This window comes from Venturia canescens, chromosome 9 (assembly GCF_019457755.1).
Source record: "Venturia canescens isolate UGA chromosome 9, ASM1945775v1, whole genome shotgun sequence".
In the NCBI taxonomy this organism is placed as follows: domain Eukaryota; kingdom Metazoa; phylum Arthropoda; class Insecta; order Hymenoptera; family Ichneumonidae; genus Venturia; species Venturia canescens.
In genome coordinates, this window is record NC_057429.1 from 7,705,560 (window position 1) to 7,721,885 (window position 16,326).

General features: G+C 38.7%; 1 protein-coding gene across 1 annotated transcript; it reads right to left on the bottom strand.

Moving 5' to 3' along the window:
* Positions 1-3,710: 3,710 nt before the first annotated feature.
* Positions 3,711-13,068, bottom strand: LOC122416528 (uncharacterized). Its single transcript, XM_043429569.1, has 2 exons — positions 12,977-13,068; positions 3,711-4,981 (listed from the first exon to the last, which is right to left on the bottom strand). The coding sequence occupies exons 1-2, from the start codon at positions 12,994-12,996 to the stop codon at positions 3,712-3,714; spliced, it is 1,290 nt and encodes a 429-aa protein (XP_043285504.1). The 5' UTR covers positions 12,997-13,068; the 3' UTR covers position 3,711.
* Positions 13,069-16,326: the final 3,258 nt, after the last annotated feature.

A 16,326-nucleotide genomic window follows, 5' to 3' on the forward strand; every position in this document is an offset into this window, starting at 1 on the left:
TTTATTTATACAATATTCCTCCTCCTCCTCCTCCTTCAACATACATTTCATCGGTGATTCAGATATATACATTTTTGCGTTGAGAATATTAGAAATCTCTTTGAGAAAATTCAATAGCGTTCCAATCACCACCGAGATATTTCATGTATAGTTGTCCACAATGAGTCGTTTCCAGAAGTTTCTCGAATACCGCTGGATTCTGATCGAATGCCTTGACAACTCGCGGTGGCAGGAATACGGTGAATTCATTCCCGATTTCGGCGACGTATCTTTTTCCCCATTTGGTATTTGCTGTCCGCACGTCCGAGACGCGATATTCTTCGTTGACTTGGAGTTCTTTCAGCTTCTTGGCAGGGAGATACTCTGACTTTGCGATGATATTGTTGATGGCGGAGAACTCCATTATGGATATAGTTTTTTGAGATTTTCTTTAAAGAGCAAGTCTTGACTCAACTTTACGAAGACGTGAAGTGATGCTTTTTTCTTCTGGACTCTGCTATTTGTAGTTTTTCCATCTATCCCTACCCCAAAACTGAACCATCCCCTTCCACACGCTTTCAAACAGGTTCAAACGTGATCTATATTGGAATCGATGCAATCTCCTCCGGTGGTCCTTTTTTCTGTACAGGCTCTTTGATTCCGCCGACGTTATGAACACGTGCATTCTAAACTTGTTTAAACACGTTCACAGCATTTCCTACAATTTCGACGTTGCGGAGCCGGACCGTCAATATGATCGTCCATCGATGATACATTCCAATGTTCAACGCAACGACGTAATAATGCAATCTCACTATCGGATTTGTAATATTCCGGTAAACGATCCCACAAAATATCTGTATATTCACCAAAGTATTCCTTGAAGATGGTTGGAGATATAATTTGGAGCTCCTCCGATGTCATTTCACAGGGATTTTTTATCCGTAAAGTCCCATAGATGTTTACAAGTCGTTCCATAATCGAGCACTTTTCACAATTTCTACGTCTGGGTCTAGCTGAATCAACATGAGTTCGCACCCAGGGTTGATTGAAATGATCGAAACACAATTGATATGATTGCACATCAGCATCACATTGCAAATACTTGGGTAAACGATCCCATAACGTAGGAATAGAATTACTATAGTACTTTAAAAGCAAAGCCTTCGGCAATGACTCAAGTTCATTTTCCGTTAATGTCGATGGATCTTTTGCTGGATGGATAGCATACATACTAGCACACCTTTCCATCGCGACGTTTACTTTCAGAATAAGCGTTCGATGTGAAAATTTTTTTTTTCTCGGAAAACATTCAAACAACTCTCAAGTCAAAAGTTCGGGGAAGGGCAGGTGCATTTTGAAAAAGAAATCTCGTCGGATCTTGCGCCGTCTCAGGAATGTAGAGATATGTAACACTGGACATTTATCATTAGACGTCGTGTGACGTGCAATTCTCGGAATAACAATATATTTTTTCAAAGATACAAGTCTCAAGTGAAAAGTCGGGGGAGGGGCATTTTGAAAAAGAAATCTCATGGAAACTGGCACCATCTCAGGAATGCAAAAATATCTAGGACACATAAATTTGTCATTAGAGTAGTGCTTTGGTCCGATAATTGAGATCATTTTCGAAAAGAGCAGGTCACTTTTTCAAAAGAAAATTCCGTCCAATGCAATCTGATGATCACACCGGAAACATAAATCAGTCATTCGAGAAGTGCGGCAATCTTTTGTCATCAAAGTGCCGCCGCACCCCCGCTGTCCGAGAACCTTCCCCCTCCACATACCATGCAGCCCCGCAACGGTCCCCGCGCTCCCCCGTCCCCGCTCCCCCCCTGAGATCCCTGAGTTAGAACTGGTATAGCCTTACTACTTACTCATCATACTGATAATTCCCATTCACTGCTGGATGTATTTATTGTAGATGATAGCGCCAAAATTAGCTCTGTTATCAAAACTGAAACGCCTTTTATTGCTGGTCATGACCTAGTAAGTATCTCTTACAGGTTTCCTGTTGATGCTACTAGTCAGCGTGTTGTCACGAGGAGAATATTGAAAAATTTCTGTGATGCAGCTTACAACGTGACTTTAAGCTCTCTTCTTGAATGCAATAATCTGAATTCCTCTTTCACTTGCTCTGTTCCTGACGAAATAGATAATGTCGTTGATACCTTGTGCTCTCAAATATCTGCATTGTTGTATCCGCGAAGACCGTCGCGAAGGGACGAGTTATCAAGGACGAGTATTTAAGGGATTTAAGCCAAAAGAGCTGAACTCCAACTCGATACTTTTACAACAAGTTAACAATAAGTTTATTTAAGAAGTTACAAATTCGAGGTTTTATTACCTCGAGACCAATCGTTACAATTCTCGTCAAAGACTGTCGAATTTTGGTTAGTTGGTAAATTTATAGACTCGGGGGTTTTTCCCCCTCTCGCGACAATATGGCGTGATATGCTTTCTCGAAGTTTCGTTGATGACATCGAGGGTCGATGCGCTCGTTCGGGAACGTTGATATTTCGTCGTCGATGCATTTATTCTGAGAACGCTTAATTTATATACTCTTTATTTTAGGAGTGCGATGTACGGGCACAACATCCCTCCCCCCTTCGGGAGACGAAATTCATTTCGGCTACTTTTTCGCACGGAATAAAATAATTAAATTTGAATCATTTCGTAGTTATGTTTGTTTTATAGTTCCTTTTTTGTTTAATGTAAGTTTTTTTTTCTCTTTTTACTTCTGAAGTTACAATGATCCATTTTTGTTTGCGTTTTTCGATTTTGCTTTTCTGATAACAATTTTGTCGTTAGTAGATTCAGATGCGAGTTCTTTTATAATTTTTGGTCTTGCCACGAAAGTCGGATCTAGTTCGATATCATTAGTTTGTTGTATTAATCGAATTCGTTGACAATGTTTAGCTTTGAAAATTTTTAATATGATGATTATTATAATGATCATAGTCATGCTAATGGCACTTATAGAATAGTTTCCGATTATGTGATAGGGATGTGCCCAAATATTTGGTTCTTCATCTAGTTTTTTCTTAAGGATTTTGATTCTTTCTCCTAATGCGTTCGTTTCTAGTGGATTGATAATTATTTTTGATGGTACGCTGTAATTGAAAATAGGGTGATTAGCGTTTACCATTCCAATTGCGTTCGTTAAGTTATATAATGGTACATATGTTATAAATTCATTTTGTCGCAGTTCATTTAAAGAAAACAATTGAAAATTAATTGATGTGGCGGAACATTTTCCGTCCAAACCCAGTAATCCTGTATTGTGGATTATTTCGTGTGTCGTAGACTTATTTTTACAATCGATTCTAATATTTTCGGGTTTTGGGGCTACGAATAGCCATTTACCTTCTTTTTCCAGCGCGATTATTAAGGGTGAATGATACAAAAGTCGAAATAATTAGAAATTGATTAAATTTGATGATAATGTTCTTCAACATCAAGTGCGAAAACACAAATTTTTTCAAAATTTTCTTCTGTTTAGTTATCGAGTAATTACGCATTAAAGCAGATTTCTTATGCCCGGAATGTATACCTATATATATATGGAAACGCTATGCTTATACACGTGAACTTTAGTGATCAATTACTCGATAACTGTACAGAAGAAAAATCTTAAAAAATTTGTATTATCAAATTTGGCACTAAAGAATATGTTCACCAAATTTTATAAAATTCTGATCATTTTGAATTTTTTTATGTTTTTAGCATGGTTTAGCATGGCAACATTGTATCGCCTGTGCAATATATCCTTAATGTTTTTTCTAATTTTACAATTCGTTGGTTACATGATAAATTTTCGGGATTATTTCCTAAATATATTGCTATTTCGCATGGTGTATTGTCGCTTATTATTTGCATTGATTGTTTAGGTTTGTAATAATAGATATTGTCGACTTTCTTCGCTTTGTTTAAGTCTTCTTCAGACATTGTTAAATACGCTCTTTTGTAATTATCTACGATTATTATTTTCGATGTAGTTTCGATGAACTGGAACTGATTTTCATTGATTTTTGTTGGTAGTGGGTAGACTTTGTTGATTTTTAGCATATAATTTTCGATCAAAGGAAATTTTATGATTAAAACAAATCGTAGTTTTGCAGTGTAGCTAGTAATTTCTGCGGTTTTTAATAGGTTAGTCATTTCGCTACTTTTAATGCTTGTTGGGAAGTTTAATCCTTTAGGAGTATAAGGTATTGCTTCTGTTAAATAGTCAGATAATTGTTTAGGTGAGATCACCGTAGGGGTTATTGTTCCCTTGTAAATTTCCGTTAAGAAGTTCGCTAGTTGGTTTACGTCGCTTGTAAAAGCTCCAACTACCGCTGTAAATCCGTTTATATTTTCGTCTATCATTTGTTTCTTTTTTAGTGTTGAGAATTGACTTTCTACCGTGTTTTTTATTCTTTCTATCATATGCGTTAGGTTGTCCATTTTGTCTAATATTTCCGTAGTGGATTCGTTGTAAAGCCTTAGCGTAGATTGCAGAATTTGTACATTTTCTTTTAACATATCCTCGTCGGTTTTTTGTCTTGTTATTATCTCGTCAATGTTTTTATCTATTTTTTCCGCGTCATCTTGATCGAGATTCCCAGTTATTGCTTTGATAACCGTTCCTAAACCATTAATGAGTCCTCTTTTGTTTCTATTTTCTCCTGTGCCTACGAAGTTGTATATTGCCGTTATTGAGGAGCTGACTTTCTTTAATCGTGGTTTTAGAGTACTGTCTACGATGGAACACAGTGAATCGTCTGTGGTTTTCTCACATAATTTTTCCAAGGTTTCTAATGTTCTGAATAAAACGTCTGCTTTTCTTTCCATATAGTGTAGATCCATGTGGAGTACTAGTTTCCAGGTTCCTTTTACCAAATATAATGATCCTATTTCCTCGAAGTATATTCCTGGTGAGGTTTGGAAATTGTCAATTCGGTATTCGTTGTTTACCGAAGATTCAATCCCTCCTACGGCTGCTATTGCGCTCGCACACCTGTAATGGGTTGTCTGAGTTAGTTGCTAGTCGGCCAGTAGGGTAGAATTTAACTAATCGGAATGTCGGTAAGTGGGTTGTGGGTGGGTATTGTAGGTTATTTCTTTCCCGGCCCGTTTGAAAAATGTGACCCATATATTCTGTCTCTTTCCCAGATTCCGGTTAATTCGTTGAGTTAGCGTTTTGGCATTCCCTGGTTACTGTTGGATTTACTGCGAATTTTTGTCGCATTCACTTGTTCTTCGAACGTCTTTCTGCACGTCTCCCTTGTGAATTTTTAGAAAATATAGAGTTGGGAATAATGTCGGATATCGTGCATATTAGCTTGCGACATTCCATTTTTTTGACTTTGGCGGAAACTCGCCGCAAGGAAATTTCGGTAAGTGTTCGTTTACCTCTCCTCTTTTTTTTTTTTTTATAAATATATAATTGTTTTTATTTAGTGTAATGCAAAAAAATGATAATTTTTTTTTTGTTACAGCGAATCATTTACGGACCGTCTCAGCCGAAGCGTCGACGTGCGTACTCTATGCTGGAGTACGTAGTGTATTCCCTACGGGAGGAATTTATCGTGAGTTTATTTCGTTGTGATTTGATTTTTTTTTTTTTTTTTTCATAATATTGCTTAATTTTTTTTTTTTCATTCTTCGTTTATTAATTAATTTTGTTTTTATTAATTATTTTATTTTATTAATTTTGTTTATTAATTTTGTTGCTTATTATTGTTGTGTTGTTAACTAATTAACTATTTACTTAATATAAATTTTGTTTTTTTTTTAAATTTATGTTACAGGTATTTATAGAGGATTTTGCCGGGTATCGTCGGTATGATAGGGCTCAGCCCAACGACGAATTTGGTCGGCCGCGGGGAACCGAGGGGTTCGACATCGGATTTATTCGATGGATGTTCGAGGGGAGATGGGGCCAGCTCCACCCGGAGGATGACTGGGATCATCCGGCTTGGTCCCACCCTTTGGGCGTCGCCTCCGAATATGATGCGGATTAAACTGTATTTTTGAAAAAAATGTGTTTTGTTTTATATATTTTTGTTTAATAAATCGACCCGTTTGTTTTTGTATTTCGGATGTGTTGGTCCCTTTATTTCCTTTTATGTATATATTCTCTTTATATTATTTTATTTTTATCTTATATATTTTTATTTTATATATTTTTATTTTATCTGTTTATGTGTTATATATTTTGCGTAAAAAAAAATTTGTATATTATACAGGGTGTCCCATTTTAATCTTACACCTGACTTTTCTCGGAAAATATTGCTCGCATCAAATATTGTGTGGAACAAAACTTTTAGGGGTTGAAGGGGGACGTATGATAAAAATTGGTTTGTGGATCCAAAATTCAAAATGGCGGCGTTAGAATGGCCGACATGTTTTTTTCGAATGGAAACATAACTATTTTTCATCACCCAAAAATTTTTCAGCGAAAAACCAACAACTTTTGTTGGAAAAATTTTTTGATTAAGTTCATATTTTTCAAGTAAGAATATCATTTTCAACTATTTTAGAGGTATCCAGGATGTACCGCGAAGAGATCTTTAACGTACCAAGTGCAAGTGCATTTGCGTGTAAGGAGCATATCAACGATTTCGTTGGGACTGAAATCAGCCATTGGTTGCTAATTTTCAGAATTTTCCTCTAATTTAAGAACTTTTAAAAATTTCGAGAATCAAGAATTTTTCTCTGATTTCAGAACCTTTACAAATTTTCGATTTCGTCTCTTGTTAATGGCTGCGGAGTCAGAAGATAAACGTTTCAATCAATTTTTCATCCGTGGGCGATCACAATGACTTCTAAAATAAAAAATTCTTCTCTGATTTAAAACTCTAAAGTAAGAGAACTACGCAAAGTCAGACTACGTCAATACTACCAATGAGGTTTTCTTTAATCTCTTACAAAGTGAACTTACCTTTAATCGTAAGCGAGGCTTACGCTTAAAGATAAGTACACGCAAGCGAGGCTTACGCTTAAAGATAAGTTCACGTAAGCGAGACTTACGCCTACTTTTGAGTTGTAAATCAGAGAAGAATTTTTTATTTTAGAAGTCATTGTGATCGCCCACGGATGAAAAATTAATTGAAACGTTTATCTTCTGAAACACGTCAACAGATGTGGTTTCAGCAAGACGGTGCACCCGCTCACTGGGCTCATGTTGTTCGAAATCATCTGGATACAACATTTGGTCAACGGTGGATTGGTCGAGACGGTCCTGTAAATTGGCCTCCAAGGTCACCAGATCTTACGTCTCCTGATTTCTTTTTGTGGGGGTACTTAAAAGACGCTGTCTACCGTCAAGCTCCAACAACACGAGCGAACATGAAGGAGCGGATAAGAGCTGCCTGCCGTGCGATCCCGAGAGATGTTCTCCTACGCACAGTTGATGGTTTTGAGAGAAGAGTTCAGGCATGTTTAAACATGAATGGAGGGATCTTTGAACATCTCTAGGGAGGGATCAGAGTACACTCACAAGGAGGGTTTGGAGTCCGAAAATACTGCGATAGTGACGAACCGCAGAGACCTAATCCTTGTGAGCTCGTACCTATGGGCATAAAGGCATTGCATGCCCCTCTTTTTAAAAAAAGTTGAAAAATAAAATGAAAATAAAAAACACACACACATGCACCTCCACGTATGCACGCATATGCAGACGCACACGCAAACGCACTTGCACTTGGTACGTTAAAGATCTCTTCGCGGTGCATCCTGGATACCTCTAACGCCGCCATTTTGAATTTTGGATCCACAAACCAATTTTTATCAAACGTCCCCCTTCAACCCCTAACAGTTTTGTTCCACACAATATTTGATCCGAGCAATATTTTCCGAGAAAAGTCAGGTGTAAGATTAAAATGGGACACCCTGTATATTTTCTTCTCTTTATCATTCCGGGTTTATCTTCATTTTAGATTTTCAAATTCTTTATTGAGTTTTTTTTTTTTGTAAATTTTTCCTTTATGTTTCGCGTGTGCTGTAATACCGGCGAGGCTTACTACGGTCGGCTAGTATTCTTATATGGTCGGCTATATACGTAGGGCTTGATTCGCTCCACGTGTACTCGGACAGTTTTGCGTCCCCTGCCGATACTGTAGTTCACTGATGAATCCTTGCTTTTTATTTCAAACGGTCCTGTCCATTTTGGCGTTAATTTCGCTGACCTTCCTCGACGGACTGTTGTCGAGCAGCAGTACCTTATCGCCAACGCGGTATTCGATGTTTATTGCAGTTTCCCATTGTTTTTCCGCTATTTTCTCCTTTTTTTCCATTAATTTTTCTCTCGCGACTTGCCAAGTCGCTCGCAATCGTTCTCGGAGTTCGGCTGCATAGTCGCCGTACGTGTATGTGGTTCTCGGCGGCTCTTTGAGTGCAGTCGGTAAAACAGGTTTTTGACCGTACCTCAACTCGTACGGGGTGAATCCTGTAGATGAGTGAGGTGTTGTATTGTATGTATACATGGCGTATAGTAGCCATAAATCCCAATCCCTTTAATCCTCTTGAACAAAAAATGTTTTAGGTATTCTGCCAGAGTGCGATGGGATCTTTCCAATGCTCCGTTTGATTGCGGATGATATGCAGTTGTTTGAATTTTCTTGATGCGTAATAATTTGCACGTTTCCTTAAAAACGTCGCTCAAAAAATTCGTTCCCTGATCGGAGAGAATGGTTTGGGGAGGTCCATGCTGGCAAATAATCCGAGTGGTCAATGCCCTTGCTACTTCTTGTGCCTCCTGATTTTCCAATGGAATTGCTTCGGAAAATTTTGTTAATAAACATTGTGCTGTTAGAATATATTTATTTCTCCGGTCGGTTTCGGGTACAGGTCCTACTATATCGACCGCGCATTTTTCAAATGCTCTTTCTGGAGTATCGGTGATAATCATCGGTGCTCGATTTAGTTTCGTTACTTTATTCTTTTGACATTTGTCGCATTTCGCTATGTATTCTTTTATTTCCTTTTTCATTCCCGGCCAACGATACTTTTCTTGAATTCGTTGAGTCATTCTTTTTACTCCGGGGTGTCCTCCGAGAGGCGTGTCGTGATACTCTCGTAGTATTGTTTTTCTGTCTCTCTCTGACAGGTTCGTCGCGTCGGAGTCGAGGTGTTCGGTTTCACTCTCGCTATCTCCTTCGTCGCTGTCCATTATAGGCGTCTCATTTTTATCTTCAGCCACACTCGGCTGATTATCAAGTCGGCCATTATGATTAGGGCTGGACTGATTGTCCGAAGAGGCTGGAGTAGTTGATGAAGATGGAGTCGCGTCGGCTCTGATTTTTTGCGGCCTTCCTCTCCCTTCTTTTTGCAGCTGATCTGCGTTTTTGTTTTGACTGCGCGTGATTACGTATATGAGACTCAGTGCATCAGCATTAGTGTTCTTTTTGCCCTCTTTATATTCGATTTTATATGTATATTCTTCCAATTTTATTCTCCACCGCATTAATCTGGAGCCTGGATCTTTTACGTTGAATAACCAGGTGAGGGGTTGATGATCGGTAACGATAGTGAATTTCGTTCCATAAATGTACGGGCGAAACTGATTTACAGCCCAAACTATTGCCAGCATTTCTTTTTCCGTTGCTGAGTAGTTTTTTTCATCTTTTTTTAGCGTTCTGCTCGCATAACAAATTGGTAAATCTTCCCCTACTTTTCCCTGCGATAGGATGGCTCCGATCGCCTTGTCCGATGCGTCGGTGGTGACGACGAACGGCTTCGTGAAGTCGGGATATTGAAGTATTGGTGCGGTGCTGAGTGTTTCTTTTAACGTCTTGAACGCTGCCTGCGTATGCTCGTTCCACTGGAATTTTCTGTCCTTTTTTATCAGCTCTGTTAATGATTTTGCGAGTTTTGAAAAATCTTGAATAAATTTCCTGTAGTATCCTGCGAGTCCCAGGAATGATTGGACTTCTTTAACATTTTTTGGAGAGGGAAAATTTTTTACAGCCTTGATTTTCTCCGGATCGGGTTTCACTCCCACTTCTGTGATGATGTGACCCAAATACTGCGTTTCTTTTCTCAGAAATTGCCATTTTTTCGGTTGCACTTTTAATTGAGCTTCTCTCAACCGTTTGAAGACATCTCGTAGTCGTTCGTTGTGTTCTTTGAAGCTTGATCCATGAATTACGATGTCGTCCAGATATACGTAACATTTGAGACCTTGAAGACCTGCTAAAAGGCATCCATCAATCTTTGGAAGGTCGGTGGTACGTTTTTTAATCCGAAAGGCATTCCATTATATTCGTAGTGGCCCAACGGTGTTGAAAAAGCAGTCTTTTGTTTATCCTCTTCTGCCATCGGGATTTGATGAAATCCAGACGCGAGATCGAGCGTGGTGAAGTATTTTGCTTTTCGCAATTGATCCAGGATTTCTGTGATATTGGGCAGAGGGTAAGAATCTCCCTCGGTGACCTCGTTCAATTTTCTGAAGTCAACTACGACTCTCTTCTTGACGTTACCTTGAGCGTCTGCTTTTTTAGGAACGACCAGTAATGGCGCGTTCCACGGGCTTCGGCTTGGCCTAATAATTCCAGCTTTCAGCATTTCCTGCGTCTGAGTCATCACTTCTTGCTTGTGATTCTCGGGCAATCTGTACGGTCGGATATTGACTGGTACGGTGTCCTTTTTTGTATAGATACGATGTTCCACGAGGCTTGTATTTCCCAGAGTTTCTCCTTCTAGGTGGAATACGTCTCCGAATTCCTGGCAAAATTCTTGTAGAAATTTTTCTTCTTCTTTGTTGAGGTGCGCATGTTCACCAATTTGCATCATTATTTGACTTACTCTGTTACCTTTTTCTTCACCGTTGGTGACGTAGATTTCTTCCTTGGCTGGACCGCTCGCCGTTTCGCCCGTTTTCGTTTGATTTTGTTCTTGGACGCTTCCTATTTCTTCGATTTCGACCGTCGGTCTTTCGATCGAGACTTCCTGGTCTAACGTGTTTAGAAAAGAGATGGGGAAAATCATACTTTTTTCGTAAACCGTCCTTTGTCCTATTTTTATTCCTTTTTCAATTTCTCTGGCTGCTACGCATCCGATTGCCAGTTTTTTTTGCTTTCACGTAGTGAATACTCTCGGAACGGGGGGGGTAATTTTAATTTCTCCGTACCGTTCACCGAAGGCTCGACGTGACCATATATTTTGATTATGCGGCCACCCAATATATCGACCTTGTGTTTTTTCATGAAATCGAGTCCCAGGATTCCGTCTGTTTTGATTGGAACGTCGTTGTCGACGACAAAAAACCCATGAAGAATGTTGACGGCGGGCGTTTCAATCTCGAGTATGACTTTACACAGGGCGTTGAAGGCTTGTCCTCCGACGCCAGTCAGTTCGACGGTTTCGTCAATTATTTCGGTATCTTCTTTTAGGGCGCCCCTTTTAATTATGCTGCATTGGGCTCCCGTATCAGCTTTCAAAAGGAGAGCTGAATTTATAGCGTGCGGTGACGTGATGTAAAAATCGCTAGCCATTCCCCAGGAACCGAAAGAATTTATTTCGAGTTTTATTCGCGTTTGGTTTGCCTGAGGTGTGGGTGAGCCTGTAGCTCGCTCGGCCTCCAAACAGCTGACGCGCGCGTTCTTTCGCTCGGCCGTACGTGCAAGGAGACTGAGGTTCAGCGACCCTATCGTTTTCTTTTCTTCCGCATTCCCGTTGTTCGGTTGATTTTGACTTTGGATATTATTTTGACCGTTATTTGGTCTATTATTTTGAAAACCTCTGTTTTTACCCCTGTTTCCTTGATTTTCGCGATTATTTTGATTATTATTATTTCCTCTTTGATCGCCATTTTTATTTTTCCTATTCCAGCAGTCATCATAGACGTGACCTGGTTTTTTGCAATAATTGCAGAAGACAGAATGTATGTTTCGACTCGGTGTCGGTAAACTATTGTTTCCGTTACCATGATTTTCATTCCTATTTCCTGAGCTTCTACAGTCGCGAGCAATGTGACCCTTTTTATTACACCTATTGCAAGTAATCGTATTTCCGGGTTCTCTACGAGTTTTCTGCTGTATTTTTTCTTCGTCTATCGCGGCTGTGATAGCTTCGTTGAGGGTTGGATATGCCCTAGCTTTAATAATTGTTTGATATTCGCGTTTGAGACCTTGAGTGAAACTCGAGAGGGCTACTTCCTTCGCGTATGTGTTTTTCTACCGCCATTTGTTCGATCATTGTCGAGTGTTTTTGTATACTTGCATCAATTAGTTCCATCATTGCGTCTTCTACCCTTCTTCCGAAATCTTTTACTGATTCATTAAATCTTTGTCGGCAAGAATACAACTCTGTTTGAAGGGCTCCTACGGTTCTCGTACCGCAAAATATTTCTAACATAACGGATTTAAATGTTTCGAAATTTGGAATATTTTTATATCTTACTTCTGCTCGGGCTCTACCGGTTAGTTTCGTTGTTAACACTGATTCCAGGAGAATCTCTTGGTCCTCCTCTAAAATGGTTTTGAACCATCGAATCGAGGAATTAAACTACGCGCTTCTTTAAGAGACATTGAGCCTCGAAGTCTGTTAGTTCGCGAGTGATTTGGCGAGGAATTTTGAGAATTATTTCCTCTATTATTTTCGCCATTATTCCAGTATTTCCGGTATTATTATTTCGACTATTTCCGGGATTTCCGGAATTCTGATATCTCCCGTTGTGTCTAAATTTACTGTTTCAACCATTGTTGATACTAAAGGATTTGTTGTTTCTACTACCGAATTTTCCGGCGTATTTTCCGCGTCTAAATAATCGTCTTCCGATGTCGGAGATCGATTTAAAGATTGGGCGCTACTTCGTCGCCTTCTACTTTGCGAAGTGGTTTCGCGGTCGTACTCGAGTTTATCGTCGAAAAATGAATTGAGCGATCGCGAAACAGTGCTTACGCCCGGTAATTTGAGACGTTCAGCGTACTCGTCGTCTGACATATAAATTTTTATATACGAACTGGCTTTGGCGGATTACAATGTTATTTAATAATGTTCTGTCACTTACAGTAAGATGATCGCTAACATGATGTTCGGATTTGTTGTCGTGTTGAATTTCTTCCGCTCCAGCTCCAGTCGTATTTTGGGTTGAATCTTGACGTAGATCGGTTTGCCTTAGATGAGTTTCCGTTCGATATATCGACTTTTCTAGAATTATCGGTCCTCCTCAGCAATTTGAATTCCTTCCGTTTGACTATCGTAGACGTGTCGGGTTTCTCGAGTAGTGGCTATCCCACCGCTGCCACCAATGTTGTGTCCGCGAAGACCGTCGCGAAGGGACGAGTTATCAAGGACGAGTATTTAAGGGATTTAAGCCAAAAGAGCTGAACTCCAACTCGATACTTTTACAACAAGTTAACAATAAGTTTATTTAAGAAGTTACAAATTCGAGGTTTTATTACCTCGAGACCAATCGTTACAATTCTCGTCAAAGACTGTCGAATTTTGGTTAGTTGGTAAATTTATAGACTCGGGGGTTTTTCCCCCTCTCGCGACAATATGGCGTGATATTCTTTCTCGAAGTTTCGGTGATGACATCGAGGGTCGATGCGCTCGTTCGGGAACGTCGATATTTCGCCGTCGATGCATTTATGCTGAGAACGCTTAATTTATATACTCTTTATTTTAGGAGTGCGATGTACGGGCACAACAGCATCACTAGATATTCATGCTCCTCTACGCACTTTTAATATTAGTCGACCTCTAGCGCCTTGGCTATCAGATGATCTCCGATCTCGTATTAAATTTAAAAACACTATTTATAAGCAAGCTAAGAGATCTGGTAATATACTTGCGATGGCGGAATACAAAAAATACAGAGATGAATTGTCTGCTCATATTAAATTTGTGAAGAATCAATATTATCTTGCGAGATTCGCTAGTATATCAAATCCGGCAGTAATCTGGAAAGAATTGACTAACCTTGGTCTGGTTAGAGTGAATTATTCATCTCCTTTTACTTTTTTTTCGCCTGACGTTTTAAATGCGTACTTTGTACAAGTCTCTTGTGCTGCTCCGGTAACTGTCTTTAATACAGTACTTGAAGTACTAGATCCGCTACAGGAAAACGCGCCTGTCTTTGAATTTTCGGAAATCTCTATTAAAACTCTTGCTAAAATAATTATGGATAAAACATCCTTGTCTCTTACTATGGGTCCTGATAATCTCTCTCTGTTTGCGCTGAAGAAAGGCTTGCCTACGATTTTACCAGTGTTGGTTACGCTCTTTAATAACTGTCTTCAATGTTCTCATTTCCCTGCGTTGTGGAAAAGAGCATACATACGACCACTCTGTAAATGTATTCCACCGTCTTCACCCTCAGATTCGCGTCCGATTGCTAATTTATGTGAACTAGCAAAGTTACTGGAACGCCTAATTTTTGATCAAATCGTTTCATTTTGTAATATACACAATCTACTTGATCCAAGTCAATCAGCATATCGCGCTCGGTACAGCACTCAAACTGCTCTTCTACGTCTGAATCATGACGTCAGAGAAGCAGTGGATAAAAGGATGGTAACGTTGCTCGTCTTGTTTGACTTTAGCAAAGCTTTTGACACTGTACCTCATCTAAATTTGTTAAAGAAACTTCGACGCTTTGGATTTTCTGAGTCTGTCTTACGATTTTTCCATAGTTATCTTACGGGACGAGTTCAAGCATGCATCGACTCAGCTGGAAATTGCTCAAGCTGGGCTTCAACGACTTCAGGAGTACCGCAGGGCTCAGTACTTGATCCCTTACTTTTCTCTTTGTATGTCAATGATATTGGGGATGCTTTAATGCATTGTCATCACTTAACTTTTGCTGATGACACCCAAATTTATCGCTCTTGTTTTCCATCTGACATCACTGAGGAATTAAAACTTGTTGCTCGTGATGCTCAGGCAATTTTCAGCTATGCTGCTGAGAACGGTCTTAAGTTGAATCTCGGAAAATCAAAGGTGATCATACTTGGTAGTAACAAATTTATTAGTCGTCTCGAGATAGGGGCGTTGCCACTCTTTGCTATAAATGGTGTTATCTTTCCCTATGTAACTGAAGTAAAAAATTTAGGAATACTTATGTCATCGAATTTATCTTGGAACAAACATGTAAACAGTATTTCTAGCAAGACTAACCTGGTGCTGTACCGACTGCGTTATCATAGAAGGGTGCTTTCCATACAAACGAAATCTCTATTGGTTGCTGCGCTATTGTTTCCCGCTTTAGATTATTGCTGTGCGTTTTATAATGATCTCACGCAGGAACTTAATAATAAGCTCGAAATATTGCTAAACAGTGGCATTCGATATATTTTTAACCTTAAAAGAGATGAACATATTACTCCATATCGAAGGCGGCTCGGATGGCTTACTGTTAGATCCCGGAGATTATATTTTATTGGTATTATGACCTATCGTATTGCAAACAACCAAGCTCCGTCTTATGTGACTGAATTGTTTCATCCTGCAATTTCATCTCAGAGGATCAATAGTAGGCGATCGCCGGATATTTTTCGCATTCCGACTCACAGAACTGCAACTTTTAGACATTCTTTTGTATTGACAGCTATATATCTGTGGCATTCATTACCGAATGAGATGCGTGTGTCTTCTTCTATCGAAATCTTTAGAACACGCCTATTTTCGTATCTATTTCAATTAGAAGATCCTAATTTGTAATAGATTGATGTGTATGGATCTTTATAATTTATTTTTTGCACTGATCATATTTATACCACTTATATTTTGCCTTACATGTTTTATATTATGTTATATATTTGGTATTTTGTTATATTCAATATTTTTCACTACTATGTTGTATTAAAGTATAAGTGTGTTTTTTGTTTTCTTGCTGCATGACCAAAAACATCTTTAAATGATCGCTAGTTTCTCTAATTTCTAGGCACTAAGAACCTATACTATTTGTAATGTTATTCCTACTCATAGGCATCTTTTTTTTTTTTTTTTTTAATCATTATTAAATCAAATATATTTGTACTCTTTGTTAAACCATACTATGATATATTTCTGTTATATTTTGCAAAACTTTATATGTTTTTTAGCCCTAAGGGTTTTTTCCCAGGGCAAATAAAATTCATCAATCAATCTCTCTCTGATTGTCATCAGACTTGTCGATGTTTATTATTGGAGAATATAATAAAATAACCTAAAAATAGGAATGTCGAAGGAGAGCAAGGGACTACAAAAGTATAGAAAGGCAGTATAAACGCATAATCTGTAAACGCATGACAGATTATTCGAAAGTGCTTGATTACAAAATTTTTATTGGAAATTCGAAACTGAGGCAATCAATATTTTTTTTCGTTTTGCATTGGTGGATTTTTTTCCATTAAAAGGATTAAATTGATCATAACG

Excerpts from the sequence above, each read along its gene's own strand:
- LOC122416528 (XM_043429569.1), bottom strand. The coding sequence starts at position 12,996 with ATGTTAGCGATCATCTTACT. Across the intron at positions 4,982-12,976 it reads ATGTTAGCGATCATCTTACT|GTGTGCGAGCGCAATAGCAG; the intron begins GTAAGTGACAGA and ends AACCCATTACAG.